Source organism: Macrotis lagotis, chromosome 1 (genome assembly GCF_037893015.1).
Source record: "Macrotis lagotis isolate mMagLag1 chromosome 1, bilby.v1.9.chrom.fasta, whole genome shotgun sequence".
Taxonomy (NCBI): Eukaryota; Metazoa; Chordata; class Mammalia; order Peramelemorphia; family Peramelidae; genus Macrotis; species Macrotis lagotis.
This window is the reverse complement of record NC_133658.1, coordinates 912505549-912525526: the sequence shown is the minus strand read 5'-3', so window position 1 is coordinate 912525526 and position 19978 is coordinate 912505549. Positions and strand designations below refer to the sequence as shown.

Genomic DNA, 19978 nt, shown 5'->3' with positions numbered 1-19978 from the left:
AGGCTCCACAGCCTCATCACATAAAGCCACTTGGGACCAATCATGAAGAGTATGTCAAAGCCTCTGCCTTTGCAATTGGACATATGATGAGTATCATTAATTCTCCATCCACATACTTCATTGTCAGGACCTGAAGTGGATACAAGAGCTTCAGAACTAATGCAAGGGCCACAGCCACACAATTAGGGGAATACAGATAGACAGATTTGTTAATGGCTCTGTTTCTGGGATGGATCACATTCTTTATCATAAGTCCATCAGAGGAGTTTACTTATTTTTCCACAGTTGCTGCTGCTATTGCTGATAGTAATTCCACCCATTCATTCCTCCCCACTCCCATTTATTATAGTCTCTCTCTCCTTTTACTCTGTCCCTCTTCAAAAGTGTGTATAGCTGAAGTTTTTTCTCATTTCTATTATAATTTTTCAAAGGGCCTCTGCCCTATATGAATTTCCATTTAGTCACATTGTTCCCAGTGACTAAAGGTTCTTTCACCTCCATCACATTCAAACCTCATCCAACCTCATGCCATGAGAGTTGGTTGATATAAAGATTATTTCTGGCCTAAAGAATATTTAGAGGGAGGGAGTAGAATAGTTGTCTTTATGCACTTGTTTAACTTTGTTTTAGGTAGCAGAACTCAGGGCAATGAAGCTATTCATCAGAAAGCAATAAAGGGCCTACTTTGTCCATGGAGCTATAAAGGCAAAAATGAATCCTTTTCAAGGATGTTAAAATACTAATGGGAGAGACACATACATTTGTAAGTATATGAAAATAACAATAAGACAGTGGGGTGGGCTGGGGGAGGGGAATAGCAGTTATGGGAATTAGAAAAGATTCATGTGAAATGTAGTTTTTGAACTGAGTTTTGAAAGAGACCAGGGATCCCAAAAGGGGATAAAAGAATCCTTTCTAGGAAAGGAAATGGGAAATGGACTTATTTGAAGAGTCAAAAGATTAGTTTAGCTGAAACTCTGAATGTATGAATGAGCATTACAAAAATAAATTTGGAAAGCAAAGTTGTGACCCCAGTCTGTAAAGGACTTTGGATGACAAATAGGAATTTGTATTTGATCCTCGTAGTAAAAGGGAGTCACTGGAAGTAGATTGCCATAAAGTCTTTGCCTTAGGAATATCACTCTCAGTTGGGTCAAAAATGCAAGTAGTCATGGACAGAAGTTGCAACAAGTAAAATTTTGGTTGAAAGTCCAAATTAAAAAAAATTTAAATTTAAAAAAATTTAAAAAATAAAGTCCAAATAATCAGAATTATCCAAAAGTAGAATGGGTTGCTTCAGGGGGTTGTGAGAAATCCCTAACTAGAAGAATCACTGTCTTTTCCCAATAACCACCTTTCCCCGAATTGAACCCTTTGGTAACAAAGATTCATTAATCATATGGATAGCAAGACATTGCCTTACACATAGTAGGCACTTAATAAATTTTTATTGATTTTCTAGTTCACACTTCCCATTGACCTCCTTCTAATGAGGAGAAAGATGTTTCTGTATCAATACTTCAGTTGGCTATTTCATTGGACTGAGTTCTGATATCTTTGAAGAGATGTTTTCCTTTACATTTTAGATATTGTTTTCTTAGTTCTACCTACTTTAGTCTTCCTAAATTCATACAAATCTCAACAATCTCCAAATTCTTCCATATTCATCATTTCTTATTTCACAATACAGGTCAAAAAAATTTTTAGTTTTTGTATAAAGGCAAAGCACAGTCCTTAAAGAGCTCTCACATTACAATATTGGAGACAACATAGAAATAACTATATATATAAGATAAATACAATATAAATGAAAGGTGATCTGAATTATTCCCCCGATGCCTACCCATTTTGTTTCTAGTTTTTTGCTACACACAAAAATGATATGAACATTTTGATATTTTCTGTATTTCCCCTGAGATAGAATCACTGAGTCAAAGGGTATGAACAATTAATTGTACTTCAACTGTTTTATAACATATATCCAAGTTGTTTTCCAGAAGGGTTAAATTAATGTAATGTGTGAGAAGGCAAATAGTGTAATATTGTCCCTGTCTTCTTATGGGTCCTCCAACACAACTATTTTCATATTTAATCATCCTTGTCAATCTGAAGGGTGTAAGGTGAAGCCTCATAGTAATTTTAACTGAATTTCTCTTACTAGTAGAAATGAGGAGTATTTTTCATATGAAAATCTTCTTACAGCTTATACCAGCTCATACCCCTTTCTTTCCCTCTCTCCCTTCAACAACACATGGATGCTTTTCAATCCAGGCCTCCTTGCTGTTCCTTGCAAATACACTGTCTTTCCAGACTCTGGGCACTTTCACTAGCTGCCTTTCACATCTGGAACTTTCTCTCTTCTCATCTCTGTCCCTTGATCTCCCAAATTTCCTTCAGATCTCAACTAAAGTCCTACCAAGTGCAAGAAAACTTTCCCAATCCCGCTTAATGCTAGTGCCTTGGCTTCTGTTGATTACCTCATATTTATCCTGTGTTTTTACACAGAAGTTTACATGATGGTTCCCCTATTAGATTAACTTGTGAATCACAAGAAATATCTTTTGCCTTTTCTGTAACCACAAATGCTTGGTACTTAGAAATTTAATAAAAATGACTGAGGGTTAAAACTATGTAGTAGGGGCGGCTAGTGGTACAGTGGATAGAGCACCGGCCCTAGAGCCAGGAGTCCCTGAGTTCAAATCTGACCTGGAACACTTAATAATTACCTAGATGTGTGGCCTTGGGCAAGTCACTTAACCCCATTTGCCTTGCAAAAATAAAAAAAAACGTAGTTCTACTTAGTCAAGAAGACCTTGGGTTCAAATCTTGCCTCTGATTCTGTGAAACCATGTTAGTCATTTTGGTGTTCCTGGAAACTAAGATTATATATGAGACTATAAATTAGAGAAACATCAATCTGCATCTTTGAAAGGAATATCCCACACCGATGAAATCATATCTGGACAATATGAAATTATTAATAATTTTATATTGTTGTTATTTGCATTTCTTCTTTGGAAAACTGCATAGCCTGTGAACATTTATCTCTTGGGAAATAACTCTGGATCTTATACATTTGTACTAATCCCTATGTGTCTTGGATAGTAGACTTTTTTTAAGTGAATTAATGAGATTTTTTTTTCTTAGACAAGGTTCTCTTACTATTCTACTTAAATATGACCTTCTACTGGAAAGCAGTTTGGCAGAAGTTAGGTTTTGACCAATGGCCTTACACGACATGCCAAAATAAACTTCCAATAAATAAGCTGCATCACTATAGGTTTCTGAGCAAAGGCCAGATGAGTACAAGTCAGGTATGTGTAGGATTCTTGTTTAGGTAGAGGTTTGCCCTAGAGATGGTCCCTGAGGTTCCTTTCAATCCTGAAACTCTGTAAAACCCCTTGATGACTCTCTTAAGGAGTGATTTCTCAAAGTCTTCCTATGATTTTCATGTGATTTCTCCAACATCAATCTTCTAATGTCTTCTAAGGCATGAGTTGTTGGTAAAAAACTTTCTCACATTAATTTATTGACATTGTTCCTAGCTAGAGTGGTTTTTCTTGATTCCTAATGACTTTCCTACATTCATTCCCTTGATACTGTTTCTATTGATAGGATGTTTCTTGTGATTCCTAAAGGAATGAGTGAACAAACAAGACATTGTGCCAAGTTCTTGCAAAGTGCTAGTGCAAAAAGCAAGATAGTCTATGCTCCAGGAGCTTACTTCTAATAAGGAAAGACCAGATATATAGGGGACAATAACCAGGGAGAGGTGCTGTGATCTAGGAAATTATGTGGCCTCTTCAGGAACTGTGGTGTGCAAATGATGACTATTCAAGGTTAGAGGTGGAAAGTGGAAGGGAGGAGAAGAGACAGAGATTTGGCAGAAGCCCAGAGAACTGTGTGGTGCTAAATCTAAGTGAAACTACATTAGGTGAATTCTCACAAATCAGAAGCACAGCTCTAGGGTGGAAGATGGAGGAGTAGACCAAAGCAGAGGGTGGAGTGGTGGCAAAAGCATGGCAACAGGTGGTCAGAAATTAGCCCTGTAGAAAGTTCTCCCACATTTATTGCATTTAAGAGATTACTCTTATGGTGAATTCTAATAGTTACCAGGGGAATAGTTGATGCTACAAGCTTTCCCCACAGTCATTACATTCAAAGGGTTTCCTGGTGTATGAAGTTGCCTTTGCTTTCCCATTTTCACTAACATAATACAGTTTCTTTAGTATGAAGTCTCTGATGCCTCCTAAGCAATGAATGTCGCCGAAAGCCTCTCCCACACTCATTACATTCAAAGGGCTTTTCTCCAGTATGAATTAACTTGTGTTCAATAAGATTTGCTTTGTGTTTAAAGGCCTTCTCACACTCATTACACTCAAAGGGCTTCTCTCCAGTATTAAATATCTTGTGTAGAGTAACTCCATTGTGAAGTTTCCGATGCTTCCTAAGTGCTGAGCTTTGCCTAAAGTTTCTTCCACACTCATTGCATTCAAAGGGCTTTTCTCCACTATGAATTAACTTGTGTTTAATAAGACTTGCTTTGCAATTGAAGGCCTTCCCACACTCATTACATTCAAAGGGTTTCTCTCCAGTGTGAATTCTCATATGGAGAGCAAGTTTCGACGGATAGGAGAAAGCCTTCCCACATTCATTACATTCAAAAGGTTTTTCTCCTACATGAATTTTCTTATGTTTGGTAAGTCTTCCCTTGTCTATAAAGGCTTTTCCACACTCATTACATTCAAAGGGTTTCTCTCCAGTATGAATTCTCTTATGGAAAATAAGCTTTGATGGGTAGCAGAAAGCTTTCCCACACTCATTACATTCAAAGAGTTTCTCTCTAGTGTGAATTCTCTTATGGAGAGTAAGACTTGATGGGTAGCAGAAGGCCTTGCCACACTCATTACATTCAAATGGTTTCTCTCCAGTGTGAATTCTCTTGTGTCCAATAAGACTTGATCGGTAACAGAAAGCTTTCCCACACTCATTACATTCAAAGGGTTTCTCTCCTGTGTGAATTTTCTTATGTCCAGTAAGTCTTCCTTTGTCTATGAAGGCTTTGCCACACTCATTACATTTAAAAGGTTTCTCTCCAGTATGAATCCTCTTATGGAGAGTAAGTTTTGATGGGTAGCAGAAGGTCTTCCCACACTCATTGCATTCAAAGGGTTTCTCTCCTGTGTGGATTTTCTTATGTTCTGTAAGTCTTCCTTTTTCTATGAAGGTCTTCCCACACTCATTGCATACAAAAGATTTCTCTTTAAGGATATTGTCATTCTTCCAAAGTAAGGTTTTCCTGAAAAATTTCCCAAATAGTTTTTCTCCAGTGACTGGTTGATGATACTGCCCAAGGTCTGAGTGGTAACTGAAGGACTTCCTGCTTGTATTATATCTACTATAGTTCTTATTTGAGATTTTATAACACTTAAGGAGATTGGAAAACTGCTTGGCACTCTTGGCACGGACACCATGGTTACGAATGCTTTTTCCTTTTGAAATTTTCTGTTGTAGGAAGTTTGAATTCAGAATGAAATTTCTTTCAAGTCTATTACCACCATAAGTGGTCATTTTTCTGGATTTTTTCTGCTTATTTTCCTTCTGTCTTTGTAACCTGATATCACATTCCCAGTCTCCTAACAACTTGCAATCCCTAGGATTATCCTTTGCAAGTTCTTCCTTGGATGATTCTTCCATAGATATTCCCTGTTTTGGAACTGACTTCGTTTCATACAACATCTTTTGAATGAGAGAATCTGAAGGAAACAAAAAAGTATTAACCTACTGTTTTTTGAAGTTGCGGGCAAGGAAAAAAGAAACTACTTATCACTACTTTCTGGACAGACCTCCATAAAGAGTAATTGCTGATCTTGCAATTATAGAGCAAACACTGTTAAAAATGAACTGATGGGAGGCAGCTAGGTGATGCTGTGGATAGAGCACCAGCCCTGGAGTCAGGAGGATTTGAGTTCAAATTCGGCCTCAGACACTTAATAAGTGCCCAGTTGTGTGACCTTGGGCAAGTCACTTAACCCCATTGCCTTAAATAATTTTTTTAAAAATAAAGTAATTATACTAAAAAAATGAACTAATGGATAACTTGGGTAGGAATAAGTTAGATAGGAATCAGCAAATCACCATGCTGCCTTAAATAACAATTTCCAGGATTAACTTGTTGTCATTTATGAAGATTCTCTAAATTGGCTGACCTATTTATCTGATACCATTATATTCCCAGTGTTTTGTCACCCTGGAGTCATTGTAATGGGCAAAATAGAAATTCTCAGAAAAGAGGGGAAATGAATTTTATAGGCTGCAGATAAGATGTCTGAAGCCTGATGTCATTTATTGGCAAAATTATTGAACTTATCATCAATCATAGCATGAGGCAGTACTGATAAAGACCCAGAATGAAGTCAAGGAGAACAAGTCCTTCAAAGCAAAATTTCTTTCTCTTCATTGATAACATTTCTTGGTCAGTTGATCAGGGGATGCTGGACAAATCATATTTTGAGATTTCAATAACATATTTGTTCAAGTCTCTCAATATAATAGTGGCAATAAGACCCGTGGATTTGGATGTTTGCATATAAATGTAGAATGTAATAAGTAAAGAGCAAAGTGAAAACTTAAGATTTTAGAAGGCAATGAATTTGACCAATTAAGCATCACAAAAATTATTGGGAAAATAGTCATCACCAGGACCATTTTGGGTCTCAGTTTCCTTTTTTTGTAAAATGAGGGGTTGGACAAAATAAGTTTTAAGGTTCCATTGAGCTCCATACCTGTAAAAGCACTGAAAATGGCTACTTAAAGATATTCCTCACTTGAATTCAAAAGAATAGCTCAAAGAAGAAAGAGTAGCAACATAGGTTAAGAAGATACACAAATAGAAATGGTAGGAAGCACAGTAGAAATCATGTAGGTAAAGATCTACGGAAGCAGAAACAGAAGAGAAACTGTCATCAGAGTATACTACAGATCAATTTGAAATAACAATGAGATAGATAAAGACTGTGGGAAACAGATCCCAAGAATGACACAGAGACAAGCAGGATATAGTGATAGGGAACACTATCATCCAGACATCTAAGATGCTGGAGCCCCCACCACCACCTCCTAAAAACAGAGAAGTTAATCTAAATCATTTCTTGACATTACTTAATGGTAATTTTGAAAAAGTGGAAAAAAAGCCAAAGATATATCTATTCTGGATCTGATTCTCAATAACAGGGAGAAATTTACTGATAGGGTGGGAATTATAGGAATCTTAGGGGTAAGCAACTTCTCCAATCAAAAGAGAGGAAGAATCTCAAAAGCCTGACACACAACAGATTTTGGAAAACCATAATTCAAAGAGTTCAAAATAGAGATAGTAGGATTCTTCTGTTTAAAATTCTACAAGGAAAAACAAGTCGTGAAAGATATAAAACTTTCAAGAATTAAATTCTGAAGGAAAAAGAAGTAATTTCAATAAGGATGTAAATGGGAAGTTGTCTAAAGGAACTATTTTTTGTCTGCCTAGGGAACTCACCAACCAATTTAAAATTTAAAACAACTAGTATAGTAGATAGAAAAAAATGCAGGTAACAGGGAATGAATATAATGGTCCAGTGAGAATAGTTCACAAAATGCTAAAGATTGGCATAAACTATGATGAAAAGGAAAGAAAGAATGACTGCGAGGATATTCAAGTCAGCCATGGAAGCACAAGCTCTTAAGAGAACAGAAGGTCCCTGAACTTCTAGGAATATTAGAGGAGGGGAAGATCACTAAAACCTAAGGTCTCTCATTAAACTGTGAACATCTCATAAGCTTGTGAACTCCTTGAGGGCAGGAACTGCCTTTTACTTCTTTTTGTAGTCCCGAAACTCAATATGGTACCCACAGCAGAAACATGTTTACTGACTGATTTTCTAAAGAACATTTCAAGTAAGAGATGATACTGAAGTTGAACCTTGAAGAAAACTTAGGCTATTGAATAGCAAAGATGAAGAGAATACATTCCAAGAGTATCAGGGAATTGAAGTGAGAGTGTCTTACAATGTAGTGTAACAAAGTCTAGAAAGAGCTGATTCAACCCAACATTTTGTTTCCTCAGTCTGGGTGACCCTTCATATTCTAAGATAATAGTTGTTACCCTTCAAGTTCTTCTAAAAATCAGTGAATTCCGATTTTTTCCAAACTCTTGACTTCAGTAAGTTCTCCACCAAATCCATGCAAGGATCTGACCACTGCTAATATGCAATGGCCATGGAGCTTGTTCCTTTCATTTCTGCTTGCATCAAAAGGACCTCAATGGGAAGGGTCACTGCTAATCATTCTAATTACTCTAGGGTCCACAAGTTGTAGTAGGACCAAACATTAGGAGTAGAGATGGATTTTTGCATCAATATAAAGCAAGAACATTCTAATATTTAACAGTAGTTAAAAACATGAATTGGTTACTTCTCAAAATAGGGATGGCTCTAGAACTTAAGGTATTCAAACAGAGGCAAGATAGCCAATATCATAGAGAAGATCCTTGCATGGATTGGACTGGACAAGAACATGGCTTTAGGGACTTTCCTACTTAAATTTTCTAACAATAAATACTTCTTATTCATTATGGCATCATTTCTGAAAGTTAGGAGAAAATTAAACTGCCCTAGATCACAATGATGGGCATAAACCCTAAGGTGGTCTTGAGAGAAAGCAAATATTATACAGCAAAATACACATGGCAACACTTTTTGTAATCACCAAAAAAAAATGTAAAAAGTCAGATTCCCACTGCCTGGGGATTGGCTAAGCAAGTCATGGTGTAGATATAATATAATATCACAATGTTCTATAATGATGGATATAATGAATATAGAGAACCATGAGAAGATTTACATGAAAGGATGCAAAGTGAAGTAAACAAAACAAGGAAAACAATATAGATGGAAACAATATAGACAGAAAGAACATCAAAACAACTGAAATTAAATACTGTGAAATGATAATGACCAAGGATAAATTTCTTCCAAGATGGCTGCTTGAATGGGAAGAAGATGGCCAAAGAAGTTGGCATAGTGAATCAGTATGGATCACTAAGTCATGAAATCTTGATATAGGCTCCAATTTACTAGATGTATTTCCAAGAGAAATCATTTGACTTAGATTAAGCTTTAGTTTCACTGTCAAGAAAACAGGGAGGAGGGCAGTGAGGTGGCACAGTAAATAGAGCACCAGCCCTGGACTCAGGAGTACCTGAGTTCAAATCTGGCCTCAGACACTTAATAATTAACTAGCTGTGTGACTGTGGGCAAATGATTTAACCCCATTGCCTTGCAAAAGCCAAAAAAGAAAACAGGGAGGAAGAAGAGTTTACACTATGGGGTTCATGGGGTTGTTTTGAGGAGAGTGCTTTACAAACCTTAATCACCATGAAACTATGGATAACTTTGATTAATAAATAAAATAATAAAGTAAATAAAATGAATTGTGAATAAAATAATAAATTCATTTAATTATACTTAAATAGGCTAATAAATTATTAAAAATTAACTGATATTAAAATATACCAGATTAATTCCCAAAACCTCTTTTTTTTTTTTTAGGTTTTTTGCAAGGAAAAATGGGGTTAAGTGGCTTGCCCAAGGCTACACAGCTAGGTAATTATTAAGTGTCTGAGACCAGATTTGAACCCAGGTACTCCTGACTCCAAGGCTGGTGCTTTATCCACTACACCACCTAGCTGCCCCCAACACCTTTCTTCTCACAAAAGAGGGCTACATTTACTTCAGCCACGGGAGCTTTCCAGTCCAGTAAATTATTTATTCTGAATTGGGACAAGGAAAAAGCTGTGTGTCTGAGGTGTTAATAGTAGGAAGTACAGCTGTTATTGCTGCTATTGGAGCATAGTTAAGAGATCTTTGTGAACCACCAATTAAAGTTATAAAATCAAAAGAGAGTAGAAAAGATGCACAGAGAAAACAAGTTGATGCCATTTCAAGAGGGGGCAGCAGCATAGAAAGGAAAAATGATGATAAGTATGGGTGGGCATAAAAAGCAAAAATATGGCTGGAGCAGAATTCAAAATATTGGGGAAAAAAGTATAGAAAGGAAACCTGAAAGTGAAACAAACTCATTTAGACTAGAAACAGTAGACAAAAAGAGCTACCTGAAGATTTAGGAAAAGGATTTTAGAGGATTCTGAAAACAATTTGAAATTGCACTAAAAAGGTCACTAAACACTTCATACTCTTTAATGCTTCTATGATGCTAACTCTAGTGTCTGGCAAATAGGAGGCACTTAAGAAATATTTATTGGCTGATAGCTCTATTAAGTAAATTTTACATGGTGGTCAGAGAGGAAAAGATATTGTATAAACAGAATATTTATGACAGCATATTTTGTAATAGTAAAGAAGGAAAGTGGGTTCTCAGTTTGGGGAGAACACCTGAACAAAGTGTATTAAATGAATGTAATGGAATTGTATGCGCCATGAAAAACTGATGATTATGAAGAATTCAGAAATATTTCATTATGTCTTCTCTTAAAGAACAAAGCAAGTAGAACCAAAAAATAGTTCAGGAAATTACTGTAATATAGATACAATACTGTAAAGGAAAACAACACAGAGAATTCACAATTCTGATCATTTAGTGATCAGTGATGACTTCCAAGAACCATACTGTCCTCCTACTGTTAAAATGGCAATGGGTATAGAATAAGGCTGATGTAGGGACAGCTAGGTGACACAGTAGACAGAGCACTGGCCCTGGAGTCAGGAGGACCTGAGTTCAAATCTGCCCTCAGACACTTAATTACCTAGCTGTGTGGCCTTGGGCAAGCCACTTAACCCCACTGCCTTGCCAAAAAAAAAAAAACCTAAAAAAAAAGAATAAGGCTAATGCTTTTCAGATGTCACCAATGTGTTGGTTTGTTACTTGACTGTATTTATCACAATGGAGGATGCTAATGGGGACTGAGGGTAAAGGGAATTTATTGGGACATGACAATGATGCTGAAAAAAGAAAATCTAAATAAAACTTTTTTCCCCTTTTGGTTTGTATCTTCCTTCACAACATAACTAATATGGAAATATGTCTTGCACATCAATTTGTTTGCTGTCTCAGGGAGGGAGTGGTAAGGGAGAGAAGAAAAAATCTGCAAATCAAAACTTTTTAAATGAGTTTAAAATTATTTTTACATGTAATTGGGAAAATAAAATATAATTCTAAAACTAAAAGAGTTCTTTAAATTCAGAGACAGGAAGACTTAAGTTTGAATCCTGCCTCTACTATTTCATTTAAGTGACCATGAATAAGTCAATTAACCTCTGTCAGCCTCAGTTTCATCATCTGTAAACGGGAATAATACTGACACTTATTTTATAGTACTGTTGTAAAGAAAGAATATTTTTAAATCATATCTTAAAGTACTATATAACTATCAGCAATTAATATAATTAGGGACAGTAGCTTGGCAGATTATGACAGAATCTCTAAACTTAAAGGGATCTTAGAAACCCTTTTACAAGATACTCAACAAATGATTGACAGAAGATAAGTGACATAGTGGATAGAGTCTGGGGCTTGGAGTTGAGAAGACTCATCTTCCTGAGTTCAAATCTACCCTCAGACGTTTATAAGCTATGTGACCCTGGGAAAGTCACTTCACTCTGGTTGCTTCAGTGTCCTCATCTGTAAAATGAGCTGGAGAAGCAAATGGCAAATGACGCCAGTACTTCTGCCATGAAGATGGAGTCATGGAGAGTTGAAGAGGACTGAAAAACAACAACAAATAACCATTCCATTTTTGCTTTAAGATCACCAGTAATAAGGAAATCACATTTCCCAGAGGCTATACACAGTTGGTGTTCGTTGAAATAAATGACTTCTCCAAGCATGTAAATGTTGCCTTTTGCAGAGTCAGTAAAATCACTGTGAGCTTATAACTACACAAAAGAATGTAAACTACCTTGTGTTAATGGAAATAGCAAAAGAAAACAGATCAGCACCCTTTTATTTGGTCTCAGAATTGGTGTAGTTGGAAAGATAGTCTGTCTCTTGAAAAAAATCTTATGTTCTTACAATCTGTTACATGAGAGACATTGAAAAAACAGCCTCTAAAGAAAGGACACTCACTCAAAATCAAGATGGTGAAATACCTTTGTTCCTAATATCTAATTTATATGACTGATAGGAGCTTAAACATTAAGAAAAAAAGGAAAATGGTGGATAAATAAAATTATTTATTAAATGATAATTTTGTGACTTGGCTGAGAGAAATATGGATTTTGGCCATTCATCATAAGATAGGGAGACATTTCACAAGAGAGAGAGAGACTGCTTTTAAGTACGGTTGGTCAAAGGCTGATCTCTGAGTGGGTCTGAGAAGGAAGACCTTAGCCTCTGCATTGTCATTGGGTGCTTAGAATGACTTATTGGGGAAGTTTTTGCTGTGTAGAGAAGCAAGTTTCTACCTTTTTTTTGCTCCTCCATCTACATGTCATAGATAAAAATGCCTCAGAGCCTAGGTAAGGGAGCCGACCAAGAAAGGGTCTGGAGATCCCAAGTTTAGGGTTTCTGTTTAGCTGAGATAGTTGAACATTGCTTTGGCAACCAAGAAGAAGAGTACTAACTAGCCTGAGAGCTGAGGAACAGATCTACCCATAAGTGAACTGCAGAAAGGATAAAAAAGAGAAAAAGGACAGCAACGCCCTGAACCAAGGGATTCAGAATTAGAAGCTGATCTGGCCACATGTCTCCTTTACATGCCACTACCTATGATTCTATATGTTTGTGCCTCCCCTTCCCCAGAGTCGCTAAGCACACTGTTATGAGAAAGTGGCCCAAGTTAATGGATAGAAAGTTGTTTACTTTTCTTGATTTACCTTTCATCTAGTAAATATTTCTGATGAAGAGTTAACAATGATCTTTCGCCAGATTTTTTTAAATAGGAAGAATAGGATCAAGAAGCATAGGCATTATGGTTATGGGTAGGAGGAGTTACCCTCTGGGATCCTGAGAGTGAATTTTAATAGCATGGCTACTTTCATTTGGGAAAATACTGACTTGCCACAGTGAGTACTGCTAGGGTGATCTGAACTAGCTGAAAGAGGGAAAAATGAGGGTTTGTGCCATACTGAATATGGGATACAAGAAGATGGGGGTTTGGAGAAACGAATGCCACAGGAATAGATTATAAGTAAGTTCAAGAAGCATAGCAAAGGAATAAAGAAATGAATTCAATAATTAACGGGAAAAGGGGGATGAACAAGTTTTCTAGCCTGGAAGAATAATAGTCCTTTGATGAGAAATGAAGAAATTCAGAAGGCAGACATGTTTGGGGCAGGTAAGTTTGCTTTGAGAAATGTTTGTCCTTCTTTTTCAAAAAAGATCAATGACATTGTGGGTGGTATCTTTAATGTTGGGCAATATGGATTTAAGTGAGACAGAATTGCACAGTCTTCAGCCTCACTCTCTCTTCCAGAGTCATCAAAGTCTGGTGGTAAAGACAAAAATCAAGATGATTGGAAATGGCCAGAGATGCAGTAGATGACCTTGGTCTCTCTGATGTCTGACCAAGTTCTAGATGCTCCACAGCACCTACTTCAGGTGTCTTCATGGCCACTGGAACAAATTCATCTGCCCATTCCAATGGAGAAGTTTTCTAATGCTTGGGGTAAATACCTCTCTAACTCACTGATGAATGTGAGACCTCACAGGTTACCTCTAGGAAATACCATGTTTGTAGAAAAAGGAAGTCATCCATTTAGACATGCCTTGTAAGAAAATGCAAACAAAGAACTAAATGTTAATGAATGAAGTCAAGGCTAAAAATATGAACATGGGAATCCTTAGCATAGAAGGGAAAGTAAAAGACTTGAGGATAGATGGCTTGTCGGAAGAAGCACAGAGTTAAGAACAAAGGGGTGAAGACCTGGTCACAGGAATGGGCAGAACTTGGGAGTGAAGTTTTCAGAGATAGAGATGATTTTTACAAGTAAGAATGAAGCAGTTCAAGAGGAAAGAACAAAAGGGAAGTGTTTCAAATGGAAAGGAAACAATGTCATGAAGAATAAAAATTTGCATACTAATATGAAAAGGTCATGAGATGAGAAGACCTGATCAAATCTTAGCTCTTCTACTTATTTCCTATGTGACTTTGAGGAAAGTCTCTAAGAAGTCAGAATACCTGGATGGGATTCTCAATTCTGGCACTTACCAACCATATGAGAACAGGGGGAGGCAAAGGTGTTTCTTTTGGAAAACAAAACAAAAGAAAGCAACCTGTATTTGAAAGGAGAAGAAAAGGAGCCTGAGGAGAGGGAAAGATAGGAAACAGAGTAGGAATAAAATAAATGCTGCTAAATTTAAATTGAATGAAAGACTAAAGGAAAGAAGGAAATCAAAGAAGAAAATAATCATGCAAAGTGGAAGGTTGGAAAATGGTGAAAAATGGTGAGAGATATTAAGAAAGAGTTTTACTAAAAAAAGAAATATGAAAATATATTAATGAGGTCACATTCACCTATTTCATCCTTTTTTCAAAGTCCCAAGGGAAATCCTAAGGAGGCAGGATCAGCTACAATGGAGGGTCAGCCTGCAACAATTCCAAGTGTGACCTGAACTAGATAAATATATAATTGGGAAATAGTTATCCAAGAAAATAAAAATATAATAAAACTGAGTATACATCTTAAAATTGAGTCAGTATGGGGTTTGCAGGGATCCTTAGGAAGGGATCAGGGATCTCCCTTTCCTTTTGAGTGACACTGTTGCTCTGCTGTCTCTAGAAGGTGCTCTCCAGGACAGAAGGACTGTTTTGTTCAATGCCTCTTGTCTGCTTGGTTGTCATAAACTCACCTGGACAAGACCTTCTTGAAACCTCTCCCTCTGCCATCCACGGCACTTCACCATTCTCCAACTGGTGGATTACATCTGGCTGAAAAACAAGGAGTCCTGCTCATGGGGAAAGAAATGGAAGACAGTTTAGGGTTGAACTATCTCATTACCCAATCCTAGCATCTTTTCTTTGTCAAATAAAAGATGGCATTTTAGGAAGAGACAAAAATGTAAGGACCTCTAAGATATGCTCTCAACTGTGCTCACAGGAAACATGGCAGAAGAGGGGTGGAGATCAAAGTTGATTTAGCCCCCAAAAAACAGGTCACTTGATCTGGGAAGGAAACAGCAACTTTCTTATTTTCAGGTCACTTGATCTGGGAAGGAGACAGCAACTTTCTTATTTTCAGGGCACATGCACTGGAACATTACAGAGAAAGCTTACATCTGGGGTAAATGGGAAAGTGCTAACTGAGGATCAGCAGAATAAAGTTGTAGGTTTCCATTTTAGGAAAGAGAAAACTTGTCACTTGGGATCAGAAAGAAGAAATGTCCTATCTCTTGACCTCAAAGGATTTGGAATCTCCTTATACTACCCATACTGAATAACTTGAAAAACTAAGACAAACCTGTAAATAATTCACCCCACAATCTTTAACAAATTAAAATGTAGATACACCAATGGACAGATTCTGATTTATAAGGGAAAGCCTTCCTTACCGAGTAAGACTAGATTCCTGTAGTTCTCCAGCATCACATCTCTGTACAGATCCCTCTGAGCAGGATTCAGCTGCTTCCACTCCTCCCGGGTGAAGTCAACAGCCACATCTTTGAATGTCAGTCGTTTCTGAAACAAATACATTTTTTTTCAACCAAAGTCAAACCAAGACCTGGACTGTTAAGGTGTGAAGTTGACAAGAGGTATCAGAACTGGTCCTTGTGAGCATGTTCAATGTTCTACACGAAATATTTAAAATATTTCATTTACTTTGTGTTTCAGCAACACATAAAGTTTTATTTTTTTTTTAGGTTTTTGCAAGGCAAATGGGGTTAAGTGGCTGGCCCAAGGCCACACAGCTAGGTAATTATTAAGTGTTTGAGACCAGATTTGAACCCAGGTACTCCTGACTCCAAGGCCGGTGCTTTATCCACTACACCACCTAGCTGCTCCTAAAGTTTTATTTAGTGGTTCCATTTCACCCTTTGAAACTGTTTCCCAAAGTGTGCCCTAAGCCAGACATTATTCCCTATTCAAATAAAAATATAATCAACATTGTTATTCAATCATTTACAATTAGGTCTGATTCTTCATGATTTCATTTGGGGTTTTCTTGGCAAAGATAATGGATTACACTGCCATTTCCCTCTCCAGTTCTGAAAGAAACCCCAAAATCAAAACTCTCAGGATATCATAGCCAAAATTGAGGGTTTCCAAGTTGAATTAAAAGTAGTGCAGCCAGTCAGAAAGAAAAAATCGAAGTGGCCATAACTTCTCACCATAATCTTCAGGTTGGGCAATATATCCCCTATGTTACCTTATCATGTACTTATTATATGCAAACCACTGGGCATTATAAAGACAAAAATCAAATGGTGTTTTCCCTTATGGAGTTTACAAAGTAGTAAGGGAAAACACTATATATATGTAGGTAGATAGACAGAAAGATATGGAAAAAATGGGAGATGGAAACATATATATATATATATATATCTCATACTAAATAAATATGAAAATATTTTTGGTAGGATAGTATTGAGAGCCACATGAGGAGTCTGGAGAAGATACCAGTAAAGGCTTTCCAGGGAAGTCTGCTGTGATAACACAGCTGCATCAATGCATGACTTCACTTGCATGATAGGCCTTGTACCTAAACTTCCTGAACAAGGTTACATCCTGCAAAAGTCTAAAAAATATCATTACTTGTTTTTCTTGTATGCTAATGCTGTGGTTTCTTCTATTAAAAAAAACTGTCTGATACTGTGAATAAACAGCTCTGCTAGTTGTCCTGCTAGCAACTCCACCCAAGTGTACACATGTTTTATTTCTCTCCTGAGTCGTATCACTCTCCCTGATGGATGGGGGTGACACAACAGGATAGTACCAACAACTGTAGGTAGTGGCTGGCTCTTGCACTATACTTTGAAGAATGCCAGGGATCTGGGGATATGGAAGTGAAGGAAAGTATATTACAGGGAACAGAAACAACCTGTGCAGAGGTAAAGAGATGGTAGAGACTGTTGAATACAAGGAATATTAAAGAGGCAATAGCGGTTGATAATAGAAGGCATGAGGAAAAGTAATATTTGATGAGGAACTGGAATGTTGAGAGATAAAGATAGCAATGATAGTAAAAAAAGAGAATACATTGAAAAAGCATTGGATAATATATCGTAAATGGGATTCTTATTGATGTACTATATGAACTAGTTAGCTCTGATGTTCCATTGAACATATGAAATTCTGAGCTTCTTTCAATGAAGACATCAGGTCAGGAGAGAGCTGCCTTTAGAAACACCGGAAAAGTATGGGGAATAAATTCATTCTCATGTACATCAGTTTCCTTATGCATCAAATAAGGGAGTTAGACTGTAAAATTCCTTTGAATTCTGTTGACCTATAAACTTTCTGAACTTTAATTCATTCATCAAAATGGTCAATCTTAAAATTGCTGGGAAAACTAGAAAATAATACAACAGAAACTCTCACAACCTATACCAAGATAAGATCAAAATGAATATGGGATTTAGGCATAAAGACATAAAGACACCATAACTCAATTAGGAGAACAAGGAAGTTTGTCAGATCTATGGTGAAAGAAGAAGTTTGTGACCAAATAAGAGACGGAGAACATTATAAAATGCAAATGGATAATTTTGATTATGTTAAATTTGAAAGGTTTTGCACAAATAAATTTAAAAGGCTTTGCAACCAAGATTAGAAGGAATGCAGAAAACTGGGAAACAATATTCACAGCTAATATTTCTGATAAAGGACTAATTTCTAAAATATATAGAGAACTGAGTCAAATTTATAAAAATACAAGTCATTCATTCCCCAATTGATAAATGGTCAAATGATATAAATAGGCAGGTTTTAGATGAAGAAATTAAAGCTATCTATACTTAAACAAAAAAATGTTCTCAATCATTTTTGATTAGAGAAATGTGACTTCTCTACCAACTCACACCTATCAAATTGGGCAAAATTACAAAAAAAAAGGAAAATGATCAATGTTGGAGGAGATGTGAAAAAACTGTGACACTAATGCATTGTTGGTGGTTTTGTGAACTGATCCCAACTATTCCAGAGAACAATTTAGAATTTTGCCCAAAGGGCAATAAAACTGGGCATGACCTTTGACCCAGCAATACCACTATCAGGTCTATATCCCAAAGAGATTATAAAAAATGGAAGAAGTTCCACATGTTCAAAAATATTTTTAGCAGCTCTTTATGTAGTGGCAAAAAATTGGAAATTAAGGAGCTGTCCATTATTCTATAAGAAATCAGGACTGGGCAGATGTCAGAAAAACCTGGAAAGACTTACATGAACTAATACTGAGTGAAGAGAGCAGTACTAGAAGAATATTGTACACATTAACAGCAAGATGGTGTGTGATGATCACCTATGAAGGACTTAGCTCTTCTCAGCAATACAATAATAAAAAGACAATTTAAAAACTTGTGATCCAGAAAAAAAGAACTATGGAATCTGAATGCAGACCAAAGCTTTCTATATTCACTTTTTTAAAATTTGTTTTAATTTTATCTTTTTCTCATTTTTTCCTTTATTACTAATTCTTCTTTCAGAACATGAAGAATATGGAATTATGTTAAACATGATTGTAGATGTATAACCTATATCAGATTACTCACTGTCATGGGGTGGAGGGAGGTAAAGGAGGAAGGTGGGAAAATGTGGAATTCAAAAGCATACAAAATGATGAATGTTGAAAAAATAAAATAAAATAACATCAAAAATTTTAAAGGAAAATGTAGAACTCAAAAGCTTACAAAATGATGAATGTTGAAAACTGTCTTTGCACGTATAGAAAAAATAAAATTACATCAAAAATTTTAAAAGAGGGGTGGCTGGGTGGTGCAGTGGATACAGCACCAGCCCTGGAACTCAGGAGTACCTGAGTTCAAATCCAGCCTCAGACACTTAATAATAACTTAGCTGTGTGGCCTTGGGCAAGCCACTTAACCCCATTGCCTTGCAAAAACTAAAAAAAAAAAATTTTTAAAGAAAATGTAGAACTCAGAAGCTTACAAAATGACAAAATGTTGAAAACTATCTTTGCATATAAATGAGGCATTAAACTAAAATCAAAAATTTTAAAGGCAAATGTTGAATTAAAAGCTTACAAAATGATAAATGTTGAAAACGTTCTTTGCATGTAATTGAAAAAATAAACTAATATTTAAAAAATAGTCTCTGAGGAGACTAATCGATGCTCAGGTCACTGAATAAAATACTATTAATCAGAAGCAAAGACTGTGCTTGCAGGAAAGGCGGCCTTTGAGGACAGAGGGAAGAATAACTCACCTGGCCCTTGGCCTTCAGAAACAATGAAGTCATTGCTTTGTCCTCTTCTAGTCACCTTTCCTGATGGAGGGCAGAGTCATGCCAACATAGAGCTAAGGGATGGGAAAGAAATCATGAGGGAGAAGCAGGCCAGAACTTCAGAAAGTGGGGTGACCAGGGAGCATGCCCAAGGAATCAGGCTGCCCCGAACCAATGAAGAAATGCCATCCAGTCGGGTTCTTCTCTGGGACAGGCTCGATACCAAACTGTGTTTCTCAAGGCTTTGAATACCGAGCCTCTACCTGGTTGTTTTCCATGGGGGGAGGGAAGGGAGGGAGCGAGGAAAATTGAAAAACTCCAAACTTTGCAAAAAATTGGGTAAAAATGATCGTCATTGCATGTAGGTTTGAAAAACAAATCAATTAAATTTTTTTGTAATCATCCGAGCCCTGGCCACTGCTTTGGAACCAGGAAAAAGGGGAAGAACACCCGAAAAGGCGCCTGTGGGGCCGGCGCGGGAGCGGCCTTCCCAGGCCTGCGTGGGGCCCGCAGCCGGGGCCTTCGCGGCCTCCTCTCCTCCCCGCCACGGCCCCCAGGGGGCGCTGCGGCGCTCGGCCTCGTTCAGCCAAT

The 19978-nt window shown here is 37.0% G+C and overlaps 1 protein-coding gene across 1 annotated transcript; it reads right to left on the bottom strand.

Annotated features, from left to right (window-relative positions):
* Nucleotides 1–215: 215 nt before the first annotated feature.
* On the bottom strand, nucleotides 216–19932 carry LOC141509777 (uncharacterized). The gene is given in 5 exon segments (XM_074219566.1): nucleotides 216–4229; nucleotides 4231–5756; nucleotides 14842–14937; nucleotides 15541–15667; nucleotides 19370–19932. Coding segments are annotated over 5 exon segments (1881 nt in total). The 5' UTR covers nucleotides 19403–19932; the 3' UTR covers nucleotides 216–4130.
* Between the last annotated feature and the right edge of the window lie 46 nt (nucleotides 19933–19978).